Source organism: Amphiura filiformis, chromosome 13 (genome assembly GCF_039555335.1).
Source record: "Amphiura filiformis chromosome 13, Afil_fr2py, whole genome shotgun sequence".
NCBI lineage: Eukaryota > Metazoa > Echinodermata > Ophiuroidea > Amphilepidida > Amphiuridae > Amphiura > Amphiura filiformis.
In genome coordinates, this window is record NC_092640.1 from 41,317,203 (window position 1) to 41,340,858 (window position 23,656).

General features: G+C 36.4%; 2 protein-coding genes across 2 annotated transcripts in view; both read left to right on the forward strand.

Moving 5' to 3' along the window:
- The window catches only part of LOC140168367 (CD63 antigen-like), a 227,967-nt gene that overhangs the window by 72,435 nt on the left and 131,876 nt on the right, over positions 1 to 23,656 (forward strand). The gene's annotated exons all lie outside the window — the stretch shown is intronic.
- The window catches only part of LOC140167668 (CD151 antigen-like), a 33,382-nt gene continuing 11,574 nt past the window's right edge, over positions 1,849 to 23,656 (forward strand). Inside the window, 5 exon segments of the mRNA XM_072190967.1 lie at positions 1,849 to 1,959; positions 13,434 to 13,653; positions 18,279 to 18,476; positions 23,314 to 23,346; positions 23,348 to 23,383. Of these exon segments, the coding sequence (XP_072047068.1) occupies positions 13,570 to 13,653; positions 18,279 to 18,476; positions 23,314 to 23,346; positions 23,348 to 23,383 (351 nt within the window). The 5' untranslated portion in view covers positions 1,849 to 1,959; positions 13,434 to 13,569.

Below are 23,656 nucleotides of genomic sequence, written 5' to 3' on the forward strand. Positions count from 1 at the left end.
CTTTCTTTCTTTCTTTCTTTCTTTCTTTCTTTCTTTCTTTCTTTCTTTCTTTCTTTCTTTCTTTCCTTCTTTCAAGTTTCTTTCTTTATTTCGTTCTTTCTTTGTTTATTTCTTTCTTTCTTTCTTTCAAGTTTCTTTCTTTCTTTCTTTCTTTCTTTCTTTCAAGTTTCTTTCTTTCTTTCTTTCTTTTCTTTCTTTCTTTCTTTCTTTCTTTTTCTTTCTTTCTTTCTTTCTTTCTTTCTTTCTTTCAAGTAAGTTTCTTTCTTTCTTTCTTTCTTCCTTCCTTCCTTCCTTCCTTCCTTCCTTCCTTTCTTTCTTTCTTTCTTTCTTTCTTTCTTTCTTTCTTTCTTTCTTTCTTTCTTTCTTTCTTTCTTTCTTTCTTTCTTTCTTTCTTTCTTTCTTTCTTTCTTTCTTTCTTTCTTTCTTTCTTTCTTTCTTTCTTTCTTTCTTTCTTTCTTTCTTTCTTTCTTTCTTTCTTTCTTTCTTTCTTTCTTTCTTTCTTTCTTTCATTCTTTCATTTCTACAGTGTTATTTTATTTTCTATTAGTAGTAGTAAGAGTATGAGCGGCGTGAGCCGCGAATATTCTTACAAACTAGTAGCACCCACCAAAATGCTCTTATAAGTAGGAGGTGTGCTCTTATAGCCAGTTGTCCTGGTCTCAAACTTGTCATCAACTCCAATATGTTTATCTATAAACCTGTCACCAACTCCAATTCCTTTACCTTTGACAAGAGTTGATCTACATGTAGGGACAAGGCAGATAATTGGGTAATTTATTGCATGGGTCTGAGGGAGCAAGGTATGTGGTCATTGTATGTCTCTGGACTGGGTTTGAAAGTTTGTTGTTGTGTGGCAGCCTGGATTCCTTCCTATACATTGATTTTTCATTTTGCCTTTCTTTCTTTCTTTCTTTCTTCCTTTGTTTCTTTCTTCATTATTTTCTTTCCTATCTTTCTTTCTTACTTTCATTCTTATGATTCTTTCTTTCCTTCTTCCTATACATATCTTTCTTTATTTATTTCTTTCCTTCTTCCTATGCATATCTTTCTTTCTTTCCTTTCATCCTTCGTTTCTGTTATCTTCCTTTTTTTCCTTCTTCCTATACATATCTTTCTTTCTTTATTTCTTTCCTTCTTCCTATGCATATCTTTCTTTCTTTCCTTTCATCCTTCGTTTCTGTTATCTTCCTTTTTTCCTTCTTTCTTTACATTTTCCTTCCTTTCAATTTTCTTTCATTCTTTCTTTCTTTCTTTCTTTCTTGAAATCCAAACTATTATTAATAGTTTGGAAGAGTATCTTAGCTTTACTTTAACCAACTTCATATTATGATGTTTCAAACATCAGTCAAATATGGTACATATCTGTTGTCACTACTACTAATTAAAAGGTGGTCTCTTAACAAGAATGATCTGGTTTAGTTTTGTATGTGAGGTGAAGGTCAGAGTCTTTGCAAATCCAAAATAAGGGTATTGGTTTTACACCTACCTATGTTTACAACATCAATCTGTCTCAAAAATCTGTTATTGGTCAAGTATGTCATATATCTGTTGTCACTTACTACTATAATTGAAGTGTTCTCCTATAGAAAGTTCTCTTCCAAAAAGACACAATGCACAGTTCATATTGCATTGTACAATTTATTTATGGGAAATTATAGCACTGCTGGAAAAGGGTACGGTGTGCTACTAGTATCCTAATCTTTGTTTTCCTTTTATGATTATTTTTATTGGCTAACAACATTATTAGTATTACAACAACACTGAAGTTGAAAATTTTCAGGTGAAAGTGGAAATTGAAACGGAAGGGCGTGGTTCACATTACGCTAGGGTCACGAGTCGCAGGTCAAAGGTGAAATATTCGCGTCGTAAATGAGCTGTTGCTGTTGTAAACATACATGATTTTGTGGCAGAATACCTCCCAGAAAATAGCGGAATTTACAGTGATTTAAACTGTACCAGGTAATGTATTTAACATAATCTAATATCCAAACATTCTGGGAGACGTTTTGTGAGGGAATTAAATATGATAAGAAGTGTGTTGTATTAATTTACGGGAAAATACAAAAATAACGTAAACGGTAAGCTTACCGTTTTCAGTTCATGAGTTATGTAAAGTTGATCGAGAAATCTATCTACTATCCACGACGACACGATAGTTAATGTGTGAATAGAACTGAAGACAGAGATTGCTAGTATAACACGGTCAGTCATCGTAACGTCTTCAGTTTTAAAACGCAGCAAAACAATTTTTTAGATTGTCCAGCCAGTTTGAGTTTGGCTTCAATTTAGAAGTAGTCAGAATAATCAGACCCAGAACAAATTATTAATTTCTGACATTATCCTGTACTGGGTCTGAACTGTTTTCATTCGAAATCTTGGTGGCAAATTGGACAATAGAAGCACATGGTGCTACTTCACAGTTTTTTAATCCCCTGGCCTATTCATGTTGCGTGAATCACTGATTTAGTCTCAAAGTCTGTGGACCATCCTTTTGATACTTGAGTATTTGGACAAGCGGAACAGGTTTGACAGGCCCCTTTGTCTACCTCTCTGTTTGTAAACAAACGAGGAGGTCGAAATCGTCCTCCTCGCCCGCCGAATACGAAAGTCAGCGTAATAGTACGGCACTAATTTAGCTTGGCTAACATTTATGTATCTTAGCTGAAGTGTTTGCTTACTTTTAACCGGAAACACAGGCGCTGAAGTACAAATTCCGACCATATTATGAGTCCGTTTAATTCTGCAACCTTGCTTGATCAAAGATGTTTTGACAACTGCCAACTGCGTCGGTGATTAAAGATATGAGAAAATCCAGTGCTGGGCAAATCAATCCATCTCCCGATTTGCAAAGGTTGACTTGTCATTGCAAACTCGTCGGCTGTATTCCATAGTGGCGTATGGTGATTTTTGGTCATTTTTTTGAAAATTGGCACATATGTTTTAATGATGTTCTCTTTCATTTTTTCTTAGTCTCATCAGTCATAATTAGCTAATTAATTAGTAATTAATTAATTAAATGTGGTGTATAGTTACAAAGTGACATTTTTTGTATTCCATAGTGTCGTATCGACCATACGCCACTTTTTATACACATTTTATAATTATGAAATATCGGCAAAAATGAAAAACATCGTATGTCATAGTGGCGTACACGTATCGGACCTATACGCCACTATGGAAGACGAACGACGAAAAGTACCGCCATGGGGATTACACGGCGACCGAGGTGGCGTAAGGTTAACGTTAGGTTAGGGTATTGCGTTTTGTTTGTTTTCCATAGTGACGTATAGTATTATTTTCAGTTTGCCAGCAATAGTATGTATTTATTTCTTTTGAAAAATATATAACAATAAAATCTATTTAGTTTACTACAGAAATTTCACATCATTTACAAAATATAATCAATGTCTGATTTACACAACTCGATTTTAAATTGGCATTTCTTCAAACCCGATTTTCTCGAAAAGTTGTTTATTCGCGGCGCCTCACTATACGCCACTATCGAATACAGACGACGAACTGATGGTGATACCCTTCCGGTTCTTGAACATGTGAGCCCAGCACTACACGTGTTGATCACCTATTTACAATCAACAATGGGGACTGTGCGATGTCTGGCGATCACTCGAGAAAAAGTGGCACAAAATGACGTTTTTCGTGAGTAAAGTCATGATGAATTGATGAAGGAATAGCACATGGTGTCACTAATATGTCAAGAATAATATCCTCATATTTTTGAGACAATAATTAACTTGAAGAAGTTTTTATTCACAATCATATGCATGATATTGGGACCTGCATGCCAACCGTGTACATGTACCAAACAAACAAGGTACGTTACATGAGCGCAAATCCTTCCACGTTCTAACTTTCGTATCACAAGCTATCGGTTGTTCATACGAATGTTAGAAATTTTCGAACAAATGTAAAGTTGTTTTTTTTAAACTTCCATGGTCCGGGTACGCACTGGTGAATTTGCGATCGCGTAGAAGTGACAAGGTTGCCTACTACGCGCCGCGCCTAAGACCAATGGGGCAGCCGGCTTGTTGTCAAGTGCGTGCCGTGTTTGTGTTTTTGATCGCAAAGATCGGAAATTTTCATTCCCGATTCGAATTCTTAACCCTTCGCAAGGGTGCCGATATTTCGGCAGAACTTTTGACAATAATTTTGCCTTTTTGGACACTAAAATGCATTTCTTCGGTCGCAACACATAGTGGCGCAACACAAAGGTGAAAGATCAACTCATGTGAATGAGGTAGTACTGCGAATGTCGGTAACACGCATTACACTCGGTGGACAAGCAAAAAAACCCACAAACTTATTCTCAACTTTGTCCTCAAACTAACAAGTCTGCAAAAAATTTCTTTCTACTGTAATCAAGTATTATGCTGAGGTTTATTATAATTTATTTATAACAACAGTGCAGGTTAAACTTTTTTAGTAAATAGTAAAAGAGTCGGTAACACGCGTTACGGTAACACACATTACACTTTGTCCGGCCAAATAAGACCAACATAATAATACACTTTTCAACATTTCCAAACATTGATGATACACTGCTTCAGTTGTAAAGTATTATTAATTATTAACCAATCCCAGTTAACATCATTTCAGTTGATAAAAACAGTATAGTTTAGACCCAATACCAACTTTTCTTTCTCACACCAAGTTACAGGTCATGAAATTTGTAGTGTCCCCAATTATTTACTACCACTGGTTCCCCAAGTTCCCTAATTATCTTCTCCCTACAATAAAATGTGATGTCTTTTTCACTTGGCCACTTCCAATTCTTTCCAGCACTATCATCCACTATGCATTACTCTTTAATTAAAAAAGTCATCTTCATCCCCTTCTTCCAACACTTCACCAGCAGGGAAATATGCTCCATCATATTCAACAAGAAACCAGCTTCCGACATATATTTTGTCATGATTTACACTAGTGTTAGATTGTCTCAAGGTATCTTTCTGTGACTCATCAGTTGAGCAACCTGGTACATCTTCTGGTAGAGGCTCCACTCCATCAATACTCTCCATATCTACATCATCAACATCCTCATCTTGGTCTGCGGCTTCTGTGGTGATGGATGCCACTGCTTGGCCATCCACAATCTCTATGAAATGCATGCCCTCAACATAAAAGCATAGTTGGCAGTGGTGATACAAACCCACCCTTTTTATTTCAAACCCACCCTTTTTATTTTATACCCTTTATACCAAAACTCCGAAACCCACCTTTTCTAAGCATGGTTACTGATCATAGATAAGTGGTTATGGTGGTCCAGGAGGTGCAGATTTGCATCCAAAGAGAATTACATAAGTTTTAGATGGCCAAACAGAATGGGATTTCAATATTTTTTTGTGTTTCATTTAGTGTCATTCAATTGGAAATTACAGTAAGCTTTGAAATTGCAATTGTTGATTTCTAAATCCACCCTTTTTATCAGTGACCACGCTTTATATTTGGACAAGCGTTTTTTAAAACCAGACATTTTTCAAACCCACCCTTTTAAGCATTTTGTGGACCCTTCAAACCTGCCCTTTATAAAGCGTGGGTTAGCAGCAGTGAAAAGGATGTTAATGCACTGTAACACTGTCCTCATTTCAATTACAATGGTAAAAGTGGGCTTTACAGTCATTGTTACCATTGTATGGAATACGGTAACACGCGTTTCATTGGTAACACGCATTACAAGTAACACGCGTGACAGTTTTTGACAGCGCGCTGTGAAGTAGTGGATAGGAATTTATCTCATTGTGCATGGCTTTTACATAAGGCCTTACTAGGAGAAGGAAAATTCTAAGTGGTATCAATGGAAACCATATATTATGCAAAATAAATTTATAATAGTCTGTTTCGTAACACGCGTTACATGAGGCTGTGAATTACCTTCAACCATGTACTGACACAAGTGTATGATGGGTTATATTAACATTTTACTTCTGGATTCTCAAAGACCAATTGCCATACTTATTTAATCCAAAAATATTTTAAAATTAGATGGAATCTAATACTTTTTTTACAGCCAATTGCTAAAATCATAAAATTTAATCCTTATTCATGTTACGTGAATCACACTATTGTGGACCATCCTTCTGATACTTGAGTGTTTGGTTTTCCCTCATTTTTGACTTTAACTCCACAACTGTTGTCTGTGCTGAAATTAAATTTCCAGTGCAGTAGTTGTAGTCCTTGCCCCTATAAAATACATATATACTGCGCCAATAAAGTATCCTTACACTTGGAAAAATAATCACAATTTCAAAACTGGACAATATTGGGTTAAATTTGTTTTGTTCATAGATGCACTACATGTATCTAATCCTGCACATTATGACACCACATTCAATCCAATCTGACTTCAAGAAGTAAAGTTACAAGCAATTGAATAGACGATGGTCCAGTTTTAAAAGTGACAAACTGGCCGATACAAGGCGCAAAAAGATTCCAACAAGCAAAACAAAGAGACAACACAGTTTCTTCAATGAAGCGTTATTTAAAGCAGTTTTTATTTCAGTTTTTACTTCTCTGTACTTTTCATAACTTTCATTTTATTTGTCAGCTCTTTTGTTTCAGTTTTCTTTTGTTCCTTTTGTTTTAAATTAAAGCCAAACGCATAAATTAGCCATTCACCCCTCTCAAACCAGATGTCTAGTCTGTGGAGTTTTGAATAATAATAATAATAATAATAAAAACGCATTTATGGGGCGCCTTATGCCAGAACTGACCTCAAGGCGCCTTACAATGATATACTAAACTACAAATATAAAATATCTTAAAAGTACTATCTTAAGCTACAACAATGATAACAATATTGGCAAGCAAAATATATATACAAAAGTAAAAGACAGATCATAATGGCAACCACATAAAGACACAGGCCTACCACAAAAAGGCAGGCATATTATACATAAGTGATAAGCAAGATAAGTAAATTACACAATAAACCAAAATAGACATATCAGAGAACAGCGTGAGTCCAGCAAACAATGAATTAAACCAGCCAGTCCGTGATGGTTAACCTGAACAGATGAGTCTTGAGTAGGCCCTTGAACTGCGAGATGGTGGCAGCATTCTTAATGTTCAAGGGCAATTGATTCCACAATCTCGGGGCCGCGACAGCAAAAGACCGAAGTCCGTAAGAAATGGTGGCATATCGCGGGACACAGAGAAGGTTTTGATCTGCAGATCGAAGACCATTGCGGCTTGGAATATGCGGTTGAATAAGTTCATTTATGTAAAATGGTGCAAGACCGTGAAGTGCCTTATATGTAAGTAAAAGGCATTTGTAAATGACACGCTTCTTTACAGGAAGCCAGTGCAATGAGTCTAGGATTGGGGTTATGTGATCGTACTTTCTCTTCCTGGTAACAAGTCTGGCGGCCATATTCTGTGTGCATACGCTGCAGCTTACAGATCTCGCGAATCTGGAAGGCCGAATAACAAACTGTTACAGTTGTCCAGACGCGAGGTGATAAATGCGTGGACAAGTCTTTCTGCAGCACATTGGTCGAGATAATCGCGTATTTGACCGATTTTCCGTGTCGACATGGATGCAACACGGCAAATGTTGTTAACATGCTTTGTCATTTGAAGAGAGTCATCCATAAAAACTCCAAGGTTCCTGGCGTTTGAGACGGTGTTTACAGAAGCAGAAGCGATTGTGACTTGCGAGAGAGTAGATGATTGCCGAAATCTTGACGAGATGTGCATAACTTCGGTTTTTTCATCATTCAGCAGGAGTCTATTTTTAACTGTCCACGCTTTGATGTCTCTTATGCACTGTTCCAGCTGTGAAAGCTTTGTTGATCTTTCAGACGTTTTGGACACAATGTATATCTGGGTATCATCAGTGTATTTCATACATTCAAGTCCGTGCATGTTGATAATGTCCTGCAAAGGCCCGGCGTACATAGCAAAGCAGAGTGGGCCAACTACCGAGCCTTGAGGAACACCTTGATGTAACTGCTGCAGTTCCGAGACTTGATTGCCGATTATAACTTCTTGCGTCGCCCAGATATATACGATGCAAACCAGTCGTGCACTCTTCCGCCGATACCATACCTTCGGGTGAGCCGATTAAGAAATTTCTGATGGTTGATGACATCAAAGGCGCTCGAAAAGTCAAGCAGGACAAGAATACCTTCTTTCCCTTCATCAAGAGCTCTCAGCAGATCATTGTGAACTCTTACAAGGGCAGTTTCGGTACTATGACACCTACGGTAGGCCGATTGCCTACTTGCATACAGTCCATTAGTTTCCAGGTAATTTTGAAGTGCAGACGCGACAACTCTCTCAGTGACCTTTGAGATAAAGCTCAAGTTCGATATAGGACGATAGTTTTTGAGATCGTTACGGTCTGCATTGGGTTTCTTGATGAGTGGAATCACACATGCTTTCTTAAATGAAGCAGGAAACTGACCCTGGGCGGCGAAGCGTTCACGAGTCTTGTAATAGCGGGAAGCAACACCTCGAGTAATTCTTGCTTTAAAAGCCACGTGGGGATGGGATCCAAATTGCAAGTCTTAGTCGGAGATTCGGATATCACTTTACGAACTTCTTCCTCTGTGACAGGCTGGAATGTCACATACTGTGTATGACATGACTCAGACACTTGAGCATATACAGGGTTGTTTGGCGATTGGTTAAGCTGATTCTCGATGTTTGTGACTTTCGACGTGAAATAGTCAGCAAATTTGTCAGCGAGATCTTTGCCATTATCATGTTCAGGAAGAGTTGGCTCTGATTTGCCATTAGTGATGGTGTCAACGACTTTAAAAAGCTGCTGTTGGTTACGTCCACTGATCTGCTCTCTGTGATAATTACGTTTGGCAGCCAGCAGGAGACGATAGTAAGTGTTACATTCATTGCGGTAAATCTGTCTGTGCACCTCAAGACCAGATTTGATCCATGCTCTCTCACATTGGCGACGTTTACGTTTGGCCTCACGCAGCTCGTCGTTGAACCAGGGAGCATTTGGGCGATTGGTAACGCATCTTGTCACCTCTGGCGCGTGTTTATCAAGGATCTCACGAAGAGTGGTATCATGCTGAAGCGCTAAAGCACTGACACTCGGTTCCGGCGATGTACAAAGCGCAGAGGCACAGATGTCTTGTTTCATTTGCTCAAAGTCAATGTTCTTAAAATCACGCACTTTGAAACAGTGTTTAGAGATTGCAGGACGAGAAACATCAGCAATGCACGTGACTGCGTAGTGATCAGAAGGAAGGTGGTTATGAACTCTGACACTAGAAACGAGATTGTCTGACTTTGATGAAACAACTAAATCTAAGGTATGACCTTTACGATCGTTGGTTGATCAACGTGCTGTTGAAGGTCAGAAGATTCAAGGAGATCGCGGAAAATTGAGGCATCACGATCAGACATGTCCTCCATGTGGAAGTTAAAATCCCCAAGAAAAACAACCGGTTGTGCATCAGCCAATGTAATCTCAAGAAGTGTTGAGAACTCCGAAATAAAAGTTGCAGTTGTTTCTTTGTTGCACGATTTGGGTGGCCGATAAATGGTAACGATCCTGACTGAAGACGATCCGCATGAAATTGCGAGGTCCAACTGTTCAAAGGAAGCAAACGATGGTGAAGCATGTTGGATGGCTTTAAATCCCTTGCGTAGCAGAACAGATACCCCACCACCTCTTTTCCCAATCCGTGGCGTGTGGATAAACTCATAGTCAGGTAAAGTGTTCTTAAGGTCGGCAATTTTAAAACTATCGCGTTAAGTCACCTGTAAGCCATGTTTCCGTGATCATCAGCACATCAAGATCATTACCAATGACAAAATCGGTAATCACGGCGGTTTTCTTGCTGATGGATTGTGCATTCCAAGTGCCAACTTTACATTGGGAACTGTTATTCTTAGACGCATATTTAGTTTTCACCAAATTAGGCTTTGGCAGCTTTTCATTTGACTTGACTGCAGCATCAGAGTTCACAGTTAACGGACGATTAGTCACAAGCACATTGATTTTACGCTGCTTGTTTCCCACCGCGACATCCACGGGTGGTTTTCTTAGCGATTTTCAAGTCGCAAAGGGTACTCCAAATTGAACGATCAAGTTTTGGATGAGAGTTTATCACACCTTTGCGAATGTTCAGAAGTGAATCGCGTTCTATGCTGATACGACACATGACGAAAAACGATAAAAAGGCAGCTATTAAACAAGTACTATAGTATATGCAGGTAAACGAATTCAACATGGATGAGGCTTACGGGATCACTGTAGACACGATGAAGAAAATACGGAGTCCATTTACTAGCTGAAAACAGTCAGAAACTAATTTCCAAATACAGTTAAAATATTCCTTGGTGCCAGAATACAACATATATATGTAAAAAAGTAAATAGGCCAGTTTGTCACTTTCGAAACTGGACCTTCGTCTAATCAAATGCTTGTAACTTTGCTTCTTGAAGTCACATTGGATTCAATGTGGTGTCATAATGTGCAGGATTAGCTAGTGCATCTATTAAAAAACAAATTTACCCAATATTGTTCAGTTTGGGAATTGTGATTATTTTTCCAAGTGTAAGGATATTTTATTGGCGCAGTATATTACTTGTCACCAATGAGCTATATTTTTTGAGAAAAATGCAAAAATAGGCACAAAATTGGCCAGGGGTGTTAGTACCCCCTTAAAATTACATGATAATATCAAATATCGCCCCCTTTATGCTGCTTTGTGAAAAAAACGAGAGCATTTTCAGCGTAAATGTGAATAAATAGCCAAATTTGCAATCCAATACCTTGGTATGCGTGAGTACCCGCCCGAGATTACATTAACCGGGCAGGAAATACCTTGCCCGGGTACCCGAAATTAAAAAATATCGACTTGGAGGGTCAAATTTTGATAGTTAGTTAGATATATTATAGGGGCAAGGAATCCAATTACTGCACTGGAATTTCAGTGACCCAAGACAAGCGGTTAGTTATTTAATAAGAAATAAGGTACCGCTAGGATGTACCTCGCTTCCTATCATATATACTGAACCGCTTGTCTTGAGTCACTGAAATTTCAGTGTAGTAATTGGATTCCTTGCCCCAATAATATACAAAACTTGTGTTACCAGTGTGTTATTATTTTTTGAGAAAAATGCAATAATAGTCACAAATTTAACACAGGGGTGTAGTACCCCCTTAATCAAACCAGTATTGTTCGGCTAGGGATAGTTTTGACGGCATTTGCGTTTTACAAATTCCTGTTATTGAATTACCTTACTTGCATTCGGTGCATATTAGTAAATAGTTAGAAAATCAAACTCAAGTCAATTGCATTATTTATTGTAAGTGCGCAATGTACGCAGGGACGTAGTAAGCGGGAGGACAGGATGGACGAAGTCTATTGGCCCAGAGGGTTTTGGCCCCGAGCAAAAGTGAAAACGAAGTTTGTTAGGATAGGGCTGATAAAGGAGATGTTAAAAGGGCCCAGCACTGCTCCTTGTCCATGGGGCTCCGAAGCTCTTGCTACGTTCCTGACTGTACTAAAAACAAAACAAAAATAAATCTAGCAAAAAATTTAACAATTATCCCCCCAAAATGTACCAAATCATTCTAGATCATTCACTTGTTAAAATTTCTCAATTATAATTTCTTTACCATATACCGTAAAACCCGTCTACAAGCATATATAGTGTTTTTTATAAAAGCTTAATTAATTCGAAGCAAGCGGTAATATACCAATACAATTGATCGGTCTTAAAATAATACTTGTTTGTATATGCTTGGATCCGTAATTTATTTGCTCAAACTCCATAATGGCGACTGGATTAATGTAGCTTTCATCAGAAGCACACTATATGCTTGTAGACAGGGTTTTACGGTATTTGTTAGCCCCCCTCAAAAAGTTTGGTTGCCCTCAGCAACAACCAAAAAAATGAGAAATCTTTAGAAAACCTTTTTAGAAGAAACCTTTAATTTGGACATTATCAAGGACATTTTATATTTGTTATTCACTCCTAAATGATAAATGCATATATTTGATTTAAAAAAACAAGAAGTATTTCCATATAAATTCAGTTCAAACACAAACAATTTTTTACCATTAAAATAATTGATGAAGCATTTGTCAATAACTAGCTTTTTCAAAACGGAGGATAATGGAGGAAGAGCCCCCGAAAAAAAAAATCAACTTGAAACCCCAGGGGTCACACTTATATACCAAAGTGATACGCATGCTCGTCCCCAAAAACGTCAAAAAAGGGTCCATTTTTGGCCTTGTGGCGGCGTCAACGTTTTCAGAAAAAAGGGTGCTTTTCAGGTAAAGTTTCGACGTTTAGGGTATCTTTTTTCAATTTCAATTGATTTGTTTTAGACTTTACGCCATTTAGGGGTCCATTTTAGCTTCTTACGCCGAATTATACCATATTTTAGGGGTAAGATTTTCAGAGCCTTACGCCAATAAGGGGTGAAATTTGTCCACACTGATTACGCCATTTAGGGTCTATTTTTTAAGTGCTGGGACGAGCATGCATACCACTTTGGTAAGCGAGTGACCCCGGGCTTGAAACCAACCCTCCAAATTTTTGTCTTGGAAGGGCAACCAAATAAGTTTTTTTGGCCTTATCATATTGTAACTTAAACCAAATTCTCCACAAATTCATATCAAGTTTATTGCTTTATAATTACTTTTATTTTTTTATAGATTTGTATAGTAGTAGCCAGTGCTGTTTAAATTGTGTAATGATTTAGGCCTACACTACACTGCAAGTATTTTTGAACCCAATTAAATTAATAAGCCTCTTCCTTACTAATTAGCGAGGAAGAGGAAATGTAGTTACGGGCCACAACACTCAAGAAGAACATACTGATACATGTATGCACACTTCTCTATGGGATGTACTTCCGCGTAGTTATGTCTGGATTGTGGTGTTCCTGAACTTATAACTTCATTTAAGGAATATTTTAAGATCTATGGGAGTTTTGTAATTTGTAAAATGGTGACATTACTTATTAGTGGAGTAATTTTTGATTAAACTAAGGTAAGTTTGTTTTTTGTTTTGTCATTGGATTGATTAAAATGTGGTTTATTTTATAACCTTACATGTAGTCACAGGTAATTCTCCTTCCTACTAGGTGCATGAATGCTAATTATAATTCCATGTTTATGTCTATTGCCTATACAGGGTAACAGTATGAGTGTGCAAGTTTATGCATTCCACAAGTTTCGGGACTTAATAGATATTTATAGTCTGGTTTTAAAGAACAGTCTTGCCATTTTCTGTGTGGTTTGTTTCATTTTATTGCTATAAATGCCTTGTGGGTGGAACTTAAAACTGAATACAACTCATTTCCCCAATATTCGGTTTTGGTTGCTATACACAGGGCTTACTACTCTTACATGTATCTATACATTATGTATTAGTATTTTTATGCCAAATATTTAACATTTCCCCCACAATTCCTTGCTTGTTTTCCACAGGGCTCGCCAGTCTACCTAATATTGCTTGACAACGCAAAAGGACGCACAGAGAACTCAGGAAACTGATTCACATATTTATTAATATCTACACACTAAGACACATAAACACCTGACAGGCAGACAGACAGCAGTCATCATGCCGGATAAAATGGAGGAAGACTTAAGTTGCACGGGCCGATGTGCCAAAAACATGATGTTTACATTCAATTTGTTGTTTTTGGTAAGTAAAACTTGGAACATTTTGAAGAAAGTTTTGGTACTGAAAACTTTCTGTAAACCTTTTGAATAATGTAACGATTGATCAAGGATTTGTAGGTGATCAATTTCAAGTATTAAATACCAAAAAAGGGTACATTATGACATCATCGACCACTAATTGTCATACATGTATGAATGATAAATCACAATTTTGACTTAGTGGTGAAATTGGGCATGTTGATTTACATTGTTTGTAGCATGACCATTTTCAGTGTGTGCTGCATTTAAAATTACTGTCTGTCCAAATAACTTAGACACCCGGTTTTTAGGATATATTTCGAAAAGTTTTCACTTTGGCAAAAAGTCATGAAAGAAAAGTTGCTAAACACGGTCAGACCTAACAGAAATAAATTATTAGTAAAGCGATGAAAAAATATTCTTCCTTGTCTATTTTTATTCAATTTTGACCAATTTACAGCAAGATATCTGGGTCCAGCCGAATATTCCTAATGACTTGAAACTTTTGATGGGATAATCTATTTACAGTAAGGGTGTTTGAACATTGTAATCATGCATATTGATCAGTGATTCCACCCTTTTTTCTTTGATCCTTTTACTAATTCACAATAATGGCGGTCTACTCAAATGCATTCAACAAAAGCATGTTTGCAATCTACTGCGAGAGGTCGTCTCACACGCATAACAAATACACTACGATCAAATAGGTTGATGACAATATTTGATTGAATGGACTGCACTGTGCCATGATTTCGGTGAAGGACACCGGTTCAAATCCTTTGTTTGGAGCCAATCAATAATTTCATGCACAACCTCTATAAGATGTCACAGTTGGCGCATTATAACAAATGATACTGCAAGTTACCATGCGTCTGGGGTGTATTGTGAATTATACTCCTCACCAATAACATCAGAACATTCACAGGGCATACAATTTGTATTTTCTTAGAATTGGGCCAAGCCAAAAGCATGCACAGAAGGAGATTCAAATACCGCGCCGAATGGTTGTAATTGGTTGAGGGACAGCTGGGATCACTGAGTTAATACACTAAGAATAAATATGCCAATTAGAAACACTGTCTGCATTTTATGAACTGAATTATATTTTTCATTTTTATAAAATGTTTTGGTGAGGAGTATAATTAATTTACTATTCATCCACTCACTATCCCAAATCACCATACCTACAAATCTGTATAAGGCCAAAAAAAAAAAAAAGTTGTTTGTTTGTCCTCCACCGCCCACTCCTCAGATGAAGGCCTGACCAATATTTTTTTTTCAATTTTTTTTTTTTTTTACAAAAATAAGTAAAATTCAATTTTTTTTCCAGATTTGGAGTATCTCTGGACCTCTTTCATGGTTGAAAATTAAAAAAGTCCACCAAATCATTAAAAGACTATGACATGAACACAAATTATAACTTTAACTGCATATTAAAGAAACAAAATGTTTTTTTTTTTTAAGTCACCATAAATGATTGTAGCATTTAGCTCTAGCAAGGTCCAGAAATACGCCAAATCCGGAAAAAAAAAATTTTAAAAAAAAAAAATCCGCCCGCCCGCACGTCCTCTTTCAAAGCTGTGGAGGACAAACAAACAATTTTTTTTTGGCCTAATGAGACCTTCCAAAATAATGGTACCCAACTTCTACCGGATATTTTTAAAGTGTTGAGAAAAACTTTCCAATTTCAATAGAATTTCTGGTAAACTCTCACTCAATGCTTTGGAAACACAAAAATCCCGTTAGGTCTCAGCGAATGTTAACACTTTTCTTTAATGACTTTCTTTGAAAGTGGATATTTTTTCAAATAAGTAATAAAAACTGGGTGTCTAAGTTAATTGGACAGACAATAGTGCTGTATTTTACTGAGTATACAATGTAGGAGTAGTAAAGCTAAGTGGTATTTTTGCCAGTATATTTTTAAAGCCATAACATGATTCTAATTTTGTTAGTCTATGTACAAAAGTATGAAATTATGTTAGTAATGACTGTCCAGATGGTTTTCTGGTTATATGTTTAATAAGGCCTAAAAAAAATTGTTTGATTGGCGTAACCCGACCTACCCTAAAATTAGGCCCGACCCTAACTTTTTTTATTTATTTTTTTTTTAAAAAAAAAATGAAATTTAAAAAAATAAATAAATTAAAAAAAAAAAAAAAAAAAGTTCCAAACGATATTTATAGCTTAAAAAGTAAAAAAACAAAACAAAAAACTCAACACATAAGTTGGTAACCATGTGGGTTACCAAATCTTTCAAACACCTCGTTTGAAATGATTTTTCATAAAATTTACCCCCCTATTTTACTGATTTCACAGTCAAATTAAATATCCCCTATTGTGCCAATTTTCGCAGTCCTCGCTACTGCGCTATAAACTCTCATGGTTACCAACTTTTGTGTTGAGTTGGGGGCCGGGTCTCAGCCATGCATATGTAGTAAAAGTGCCATAACTTTGTAATTATTCATGCAAGACATATACAGCCTGTCTCAAAAAAAAATTGTGCAAGTGCAAAGTGCCCCCTCTTTGGCAATTAGAAAATACCGTGTGACATAATGCTTACATCATCGTCACGGGCATAATCTTAGCTCTCAAATGCCGTTTGTTCTCTTCAATTTGCTAGTTCCAATTTCGAGATATGTTTACAATGAAAGGGTACAATCACAATTGTGCCACTTTTACTAGAGAATAGAGCTGTACACATAAATCAATGATAGCTGATGTTGATGCATCTATGCACTTGTGAACCCTTTCGGGGCACATGCATTATAGAAGCATCAACATCAGCACGCATGCATTATTTTGTCTAATATCTGTCCCAACAAGTTCATTAACCTATAACATGTATAAGTGCGCAATATTTGTTTGTCTACATGTATGTCTTTTAAAAGTGACTAAGAGAACAGTATTTACCATGATAAAATCATTGACATGCACATGTATTTAACTTTTACAGCAGAATGTGAAATATGTATTTATCTTTTAATCTCTTTTAAGTGGAAAAAGAGAATCATCATTCCTGCATCATGATAAAACAGTAAAAACAGTCAAAAAATGTTTGTATTGTGTAATTGATGCATTCTTTTGATTTCACGAAGGAACTCTTGATAAACTTGATCCTATCACTGTTACATGTAAAGCCCTCTTCCCTAGTAAAAGTGGCACAATTGTGATTTGACCCTTTCGTCTTTAACTAAACATATCTCGAGATTAAAACAAGCAAATTGAACAGAACAAACAGCATTTGAGAGCTAAGATTACGCCCTTGACGTTGATGTAAGCATTATGTCACAACGGTATTTTCTAATTACCAGAGAGGGCGATTTTCACTTGCACAATTTGTTTTGAGACAGGCTGTAAAATATTTTTTTAAAGGCAAGACATCAAGGAATCTTAAATAACATGTTTGCTGTAAAACAATTACAAAGAGATCATTTTTGGTACATCATAACAAGAAAACATTCTTTCCAAAACATTTGTTTTGTTGTTTTCTTTAGATTAAGACAGCATTCAAGCATTGACTTACATTTGGCGGACACGCGTGTGAAAAAAATATTTAGGGGTGAAAACAGCCAAAATTCTTGATTACTTAAATGTTTCTAGGGGTAAAATGTCACATATTTTCAGATTTTGGTACTTAAAACCAGAGATTCTCTGGATTAAGACTCCATTCCAGAAACTTTTTTTATTTTTGGATATTGGCCTTGTTTTTCGAGATATTGACCATATAAGGCATCAAAATTAACTTTTTAAAATTCACAAAAAGCTGCCTTGTGTGATTTGTTTGATTATTGCCAAACAATTGCGATAAGATACACTGGAAAATTAACTTAGCAATCACACAAGGCAGCCTTTTGAGATACAACAGTATGTGATGTGGATGACAAATTAAGACATTAATTCAGAATTGTTGTATTGTCCTACAAACACAACAAATTTGGCTGATTCCATTTAACCCCATGAGAACTACATGTACCTGTCGATTGGCCAAAAAGAAGTTTTCATTATCAATTGGGCCAATCAGCAACATTGTTAGAATAATTTCACTATGCAAAAAAAATTGGGGTGAATTATTTGCAAAGCTCTATTCTGATTGGTGAAAAGTGAAGATATCATGTATTTGACCAATCTGAGGCAATGTTAGATCAGCAGGTAGTGCTCATGGGGGTTAAGTGTAAGTTGGGACATACATGTGTAAACATAGCAAACTAGATTTTGCGGTTCTCGGGTTGGGTGGCTCTCGTAATAGGTCTATCTCTAATGGCCGTTACCCATATACCTGCCCTGACCTTTTAAACTACTATATGATATATATGCCTACGTCACTCAGTGATCAAGACCCAACTTGAACAACACTTTTTGTAGCGCACCTGTTAGTCACATGCACTCTGTAATGCTTTCCGAGACCGACACTGTGCCCGGCCGTCGGTACTCCGCACATACGCCCGTTGACTCCGCGATATCGCTCTGTGAGCACGCGATAGCTCTGCGCGTTCGCGACAGCGCGCGGACAGACGGACAAACTCTCTATAATTAGTATTATGATGTGCCAATAAGCATGTTTGACCAAATTAACCAAATTCATTTAAAAGAGCATTCATAATTTGTGGCTTTATTGTGTTTTATCCATAGGTGAGTGGGATTATGGCCTTAGCATTGGGTCTGTTCATCGTCATTTTCCCCGTCAGCACACACGTAGCAGTATTGATGGGTAATGGTAAATTTATATACGCTGGCTACATACTTATGGTCGCTGGAATTGCAGTTGTGGTGGTGGCGTTCGTCGGTTGCTGTGGAGCCAAATACGAGAACAAAATGTTGCTGGGCGGGGTAAGATAATCAGGGTTGCACAATTTTAATTTTAAATCAATGATTTTTTTTTTTAATCACTGATTTAAATCAACTTTTTCAGTTTTTACCGTTTTTGATAAATTTAAGTTCCATTTCTATCTTGAATTGCATGTTTTACTTCATTTGTAATGTTTCTACACCTTTTGGATACAATTAAATACCTCTATGATGTCATTTTATCTATTGCTAAAAAATCATTTTCAAGACCGTGCAGAATTCAACAGGTTTTTTCCCATGATTTTACTAAATTTTTTCTTTGAAATTTTCACATCTGAAAACATGTTTTGATTTTTTGTAAATACCTGATAGGATTGTGCATATATGTCTAGCATTCCACTGGTCTCTTTAGACTTTATCATGGGGTATAGCAGTTCCCCACATAACTCTGAAAGCCCCTCTTAGCCCCCCGCAGGAACAGATTCTGGACAGTCGTTGTTTGTCCATGCAATTTAGCGATCATCACTGACATGATTGCATGTTGGTTTAAGCTTATAAATACACGCACATACTCGCACGATATGGCATGACATTTTTTTAAGGGGGGAGGGGGCATTTATTAGAGGTTGAACATTTAGTACAGACAATATGGTAAATATTTGTAATCATTCTGCTTCCAAAGTAGAAGGCAGTATCATCTGCTATTTACAAAGCATATACTGCATTTTTTCTTGGGAAGGCAGTAAAGTATTCATGTTTTCCTAAATAAAATGTGGTGATTATGACAAATTGGTATTTGACACCTGTTGATTATGCATAAAACTTCATTATCCAAATATGGTTATCCCACAGAATTAGAGAAGGAGAACCGGGACTCCCCATACCGCCACGTGCAATCGAGCCGTCAGCTATGGGGAGAAAATTGGGGGTATTCGGGTCCTTGCCGACGGTGCGCGGAGACAAACGAAAACAATTCTGCGTCTCAACTGAAGCATCTTGGTACTTTCAGCGTACAGGTCGCGTCAAGTCGTCTCTCAAATGCGCCCATCATCCATGTCGCGCTTGCATGACAACAAATGCCTCGAGTGCATTCCGAGGGAAACCGAATACCCCCAATTTTTGCTCCATGCCTGTATCAAGATGGCGGTCGAGTCCTGGTTCTCTAGCTGGTTTTAATTCTGTGGGTTATCCAAAACTTTTGATATCTACAACAACAAGGAAGAAAGATGAACAGCATGATTGGTGAGCACTTGAGCAGAGAAGGAAACTGTGGTAAAATCATGTGATTTTTGTTAAATTTTTTCCAAAAATAAAAGTTTGATATCTATGTCAAGAACAACAAGGAAGAGAGGTGAACAGTGCACCAGACAAGGAAACTCATGTGATTTTTGTTTCATTTTTGTTTCATTTTTTATTTTTCCCATATGTAACCAAAGTTGAGATTTACTACCTCTCTTAGTTGTCATGGTTCTGAGAAATAACCAGAGAAAATTGCTGATTCCAATCAGTTTTTATGTCTTACTCACAACACTGTAAAGTTCTCAGTGTATTATAGGCTCCTTCTAATTCTTTCTTGTTGCCCTCTAGACTCTGATATTATCATGTACAGATCAGAGGTGGGTGGACAGGATATGAAGACACATGACTAAAAAATAAATCGAGAAGCAAAAAAAAAAAGGAAAAAAAAAATCACCATCCCCAGAAGCCTCGAACCGAGGCTATGTGTTTTGCCGAAGGGAGGGCCTATTGTGTTGTAAACTTTAATCATTCTTTTGTACCTGTGTTTTCGCGGAAGGTGTGAAACGGGTGATGGAATGCAGTTTAAAATTTCTGCCAAGGCCGAATCATTTCACATTTTAGGCGCATTGTAGCCGACGGCTACCCAACTAAAGGCTGCTAGTCAGGTGTAGGAATGTGTGGATTTGGATTCGTCTATAGAGGAAGCTTGTTGTTATGACAATAATGAAAATGTAATTCTTTCAAATCAAAAGAATACAATTCAGTTATTTGTTAAAGATAAATCTCCTGTGGAAAAACAGTGTGTATGTATCGTTTCAATGTTAAATGTTAATTTGAAAGTTTATTTTTGTAAAATTTCTGTTGGGCTTGTCACTTTTTAAGAGTTGCAAGCCCAGATTTCCAGCCCTGGATATAAACATGAAACATAGTATGTGACACAATCTGGTCCATGGAGGCCAAAGGCAGCAAATTTGAAATTGAATATAAAGGCAAAAATATGGAGTTAAAAACAACAGAATACATAAGAAATTAGACATCACAAAACTTAAGAACTTTAGAACCAAGTATGCCAGACCTTTGGTCTTTTCAGTATAATTATATATGATAGGCCTACTAGGTCAATGTTGGTGTAAGTTTTAAATAATTATAATAACTCAATTTTCAAAAATGCCTCCTTTGGTCTCCATGGACCAGATTGTGTCACATACATTCACTTTCAGCCAATCACTGAACAAAAATAGAGAAATAGATTATTTTTACCTTACTACACAGCTAAAATTGATCATACATGTTAGACTTCTCCGTAGTCCACTTGCCCATTGTGCATACTCTTAAAACTCTGATTTAATTAATTTGTGCACAATTGATAGATTTTCACATCTGATCTTTTTAGTCACCGTACTCCCTCTGTTTGTTGGCTTCCCAAGTGGACTACTTACTTTCGATTGCGGTTAACAAGTTTAACACGGTTGTATATGGATGAGATTGTCGGTTTCTGGCCTACTAAAATTGGCCATGATGTAATGCATCTTTAAATGGATCTGGCTTGTGATTGGTCGCCTAGATCTCGTTCTGGTTTAAATCCTCTGGGCACGTGCCGTTATTTACCATTGATATCTACACTGTACACAACTATTTGTGTACTAGGAGCATGAGCGCGTCTTGTACGTACAGGCTTTGCGTTTGCGGTTAAATTGGATTGATAAACAAGTATGATTGACAGTGTGTGTTAGGGACGAAGTCCCCGGTCAAAGTCCTGTTAAAAAATCAATGTACATAGTCGATTTTTAACTTGGGCTTTTGTGATTATTAAACTGGTAGATTCTAAAATTAGAACTGTTCAGTATTGAAGTGCCATTCTAATATGTAGCATTCAATAAGCCTGTAGACGTATATGTATAGGCCTATACTTTACTATTAATAAACTTTTTCATAACCATTTACTAGTATTTTGATGTAATAAAATAATATCAGTATAATATGGAGTTCAACTGAATGCGTTCATAATGATTATATAACATAAATTCATTCATCAAAAATCAACTATGGCATAGTCTAAAGCGCTCCACAGACTCCGAGTATTGTACGTACAATATTGTATGCAACATATCTACGTTATTTAATCTATTGCCATTCTATTTCCAGTAATGTTTAAGTTCTAATGAATGTTTGAATCGAAAAATCGATAATATGTTACATGTAATATCTAGTAGAAATATATTATCGATTTTACGTCATCAAACATTCGTTAGAACTTAAATATTACTGGAAATAGAATGGCAATAGATTAAACAACGTAGATATGTTGCATACAATATTGTACGCATACAATAAAAAGTCTGAATACTGCTTTGTACTATGTGCATTGAATTAAAAATACTCTGACTTTTAAAAGTACTATCGACAAGCTATTCTCATTTAATTAAATTTTATCTTTTAGCTTCTATATTATTAGGTGAGATTTGTTCAAGCACCATGTTGTTTACAATGTCATAACTTTCTATTCATCTTTGGTAATCTAGACTTACATGAAATATTTACAATTTTTAAACTCATAGTTATATAGGTTTACCAAAACCAAGAATTCCAGAATCACTACTCACTTTCAGATTTGAGTAGCAATTCCAAAATTGTGAGTAGCATTTTGCAATGCTAATCCAGGTAAATCAAATACTGTAACCATATACCAACTATTCAAACACTTGGCCTGAATGTTCCATTTTCAGTTCAGGTCAGTGGGTAATACCACACACCATTCTATGGACCATTGTGTGTGAAACACATTGTAAAATTATGAAACGTGATCTTCATCCATGGCGTTGTCTTTTTAAAGACATTTCTTGTTACTTATAAGGCCAAAAGAAACATGTTGTTTCTTGCAGCAGGTCAAAAAAGTCAAATGCGAAATTGTTTTTTTTTCTTCAAATAGTGAAAAAAATTGTCTTCAAATAATGTGCAAAATAAGCCGTCAAAAAAGCGTTATACGCGCTACATGAAACAAACTTGTTTTTTTTGTTGGCCTAAATACATGTAATATTGCAATTTACCTCAAAACTTGGGAATTGGATTATTTTGGTACATACAGGCCTCAAAATTATCAGACCGCCTACCTTTAATTGATTGATGATGATATAAAATTGGATGGATTGAGCATGATACACAAAGATATTGGTCGAGCTGTGAGTTTTAAAAGATATTGTGCAAGGCGATAGCCGAGCACGATATCTTTTAAACTCACAGCGAGACCAATATCTTTGTGTATCGTGCAAAAGGATCCATTCAATTTTATCATTATTATGCTTTGAGAATCTGTTTTTTGGTCAAAAATGTGATTTTTGGTCAAAATGTGATGTTGGTCAAAAATGTGATTTTTGGTCAAAAATGTGATTTTTGGTCAAAAATGTGTGTTACGATATCTATTCGCTACATGTATGGTGATCGTGGACTGCAAGCTGATGCAGAGACCTCCGTGTTCAGGTGAAATTGGTCGCCAATATCCAGAATAATTGGTTTTTAAAAATGTGTATAAAGTATAGGATGGCAGATTCTCAAAGCATAATAATGAACTAACTTGGGTATATCGATTGTGCCACAATATTTACTTGGTGCTGGTTTTTTTCTCTCTCTTTTGCAGTATTTTCTTGCATTAATTTTCATATTTGTGATAGAATTAAATCGCTGGTGTTGTTGCCTTGGCATTCTACACTCAGGTAAGTTGTATGAGTCCATGTATTGGATCCAAAACACAATAATGATCAATTTGTATGCTCTACGCTTGAATATTTATTGCTCTTGCTATGAGTTTTAAAATATTGGACGAAATTCAAACCTTAATTTAAGGCCAAAAAAAAAAGTTGTTTGTTTGTCTTCCACCACCCGCTCCTCAGATTAAGGCCTGACCAATATTTTTTTTTTTCTATTTTTTTTTAAAAATAAAAATAAGTAAAATTCAATTTTTTTTTTTCAGATTTGGAGTATCTCTG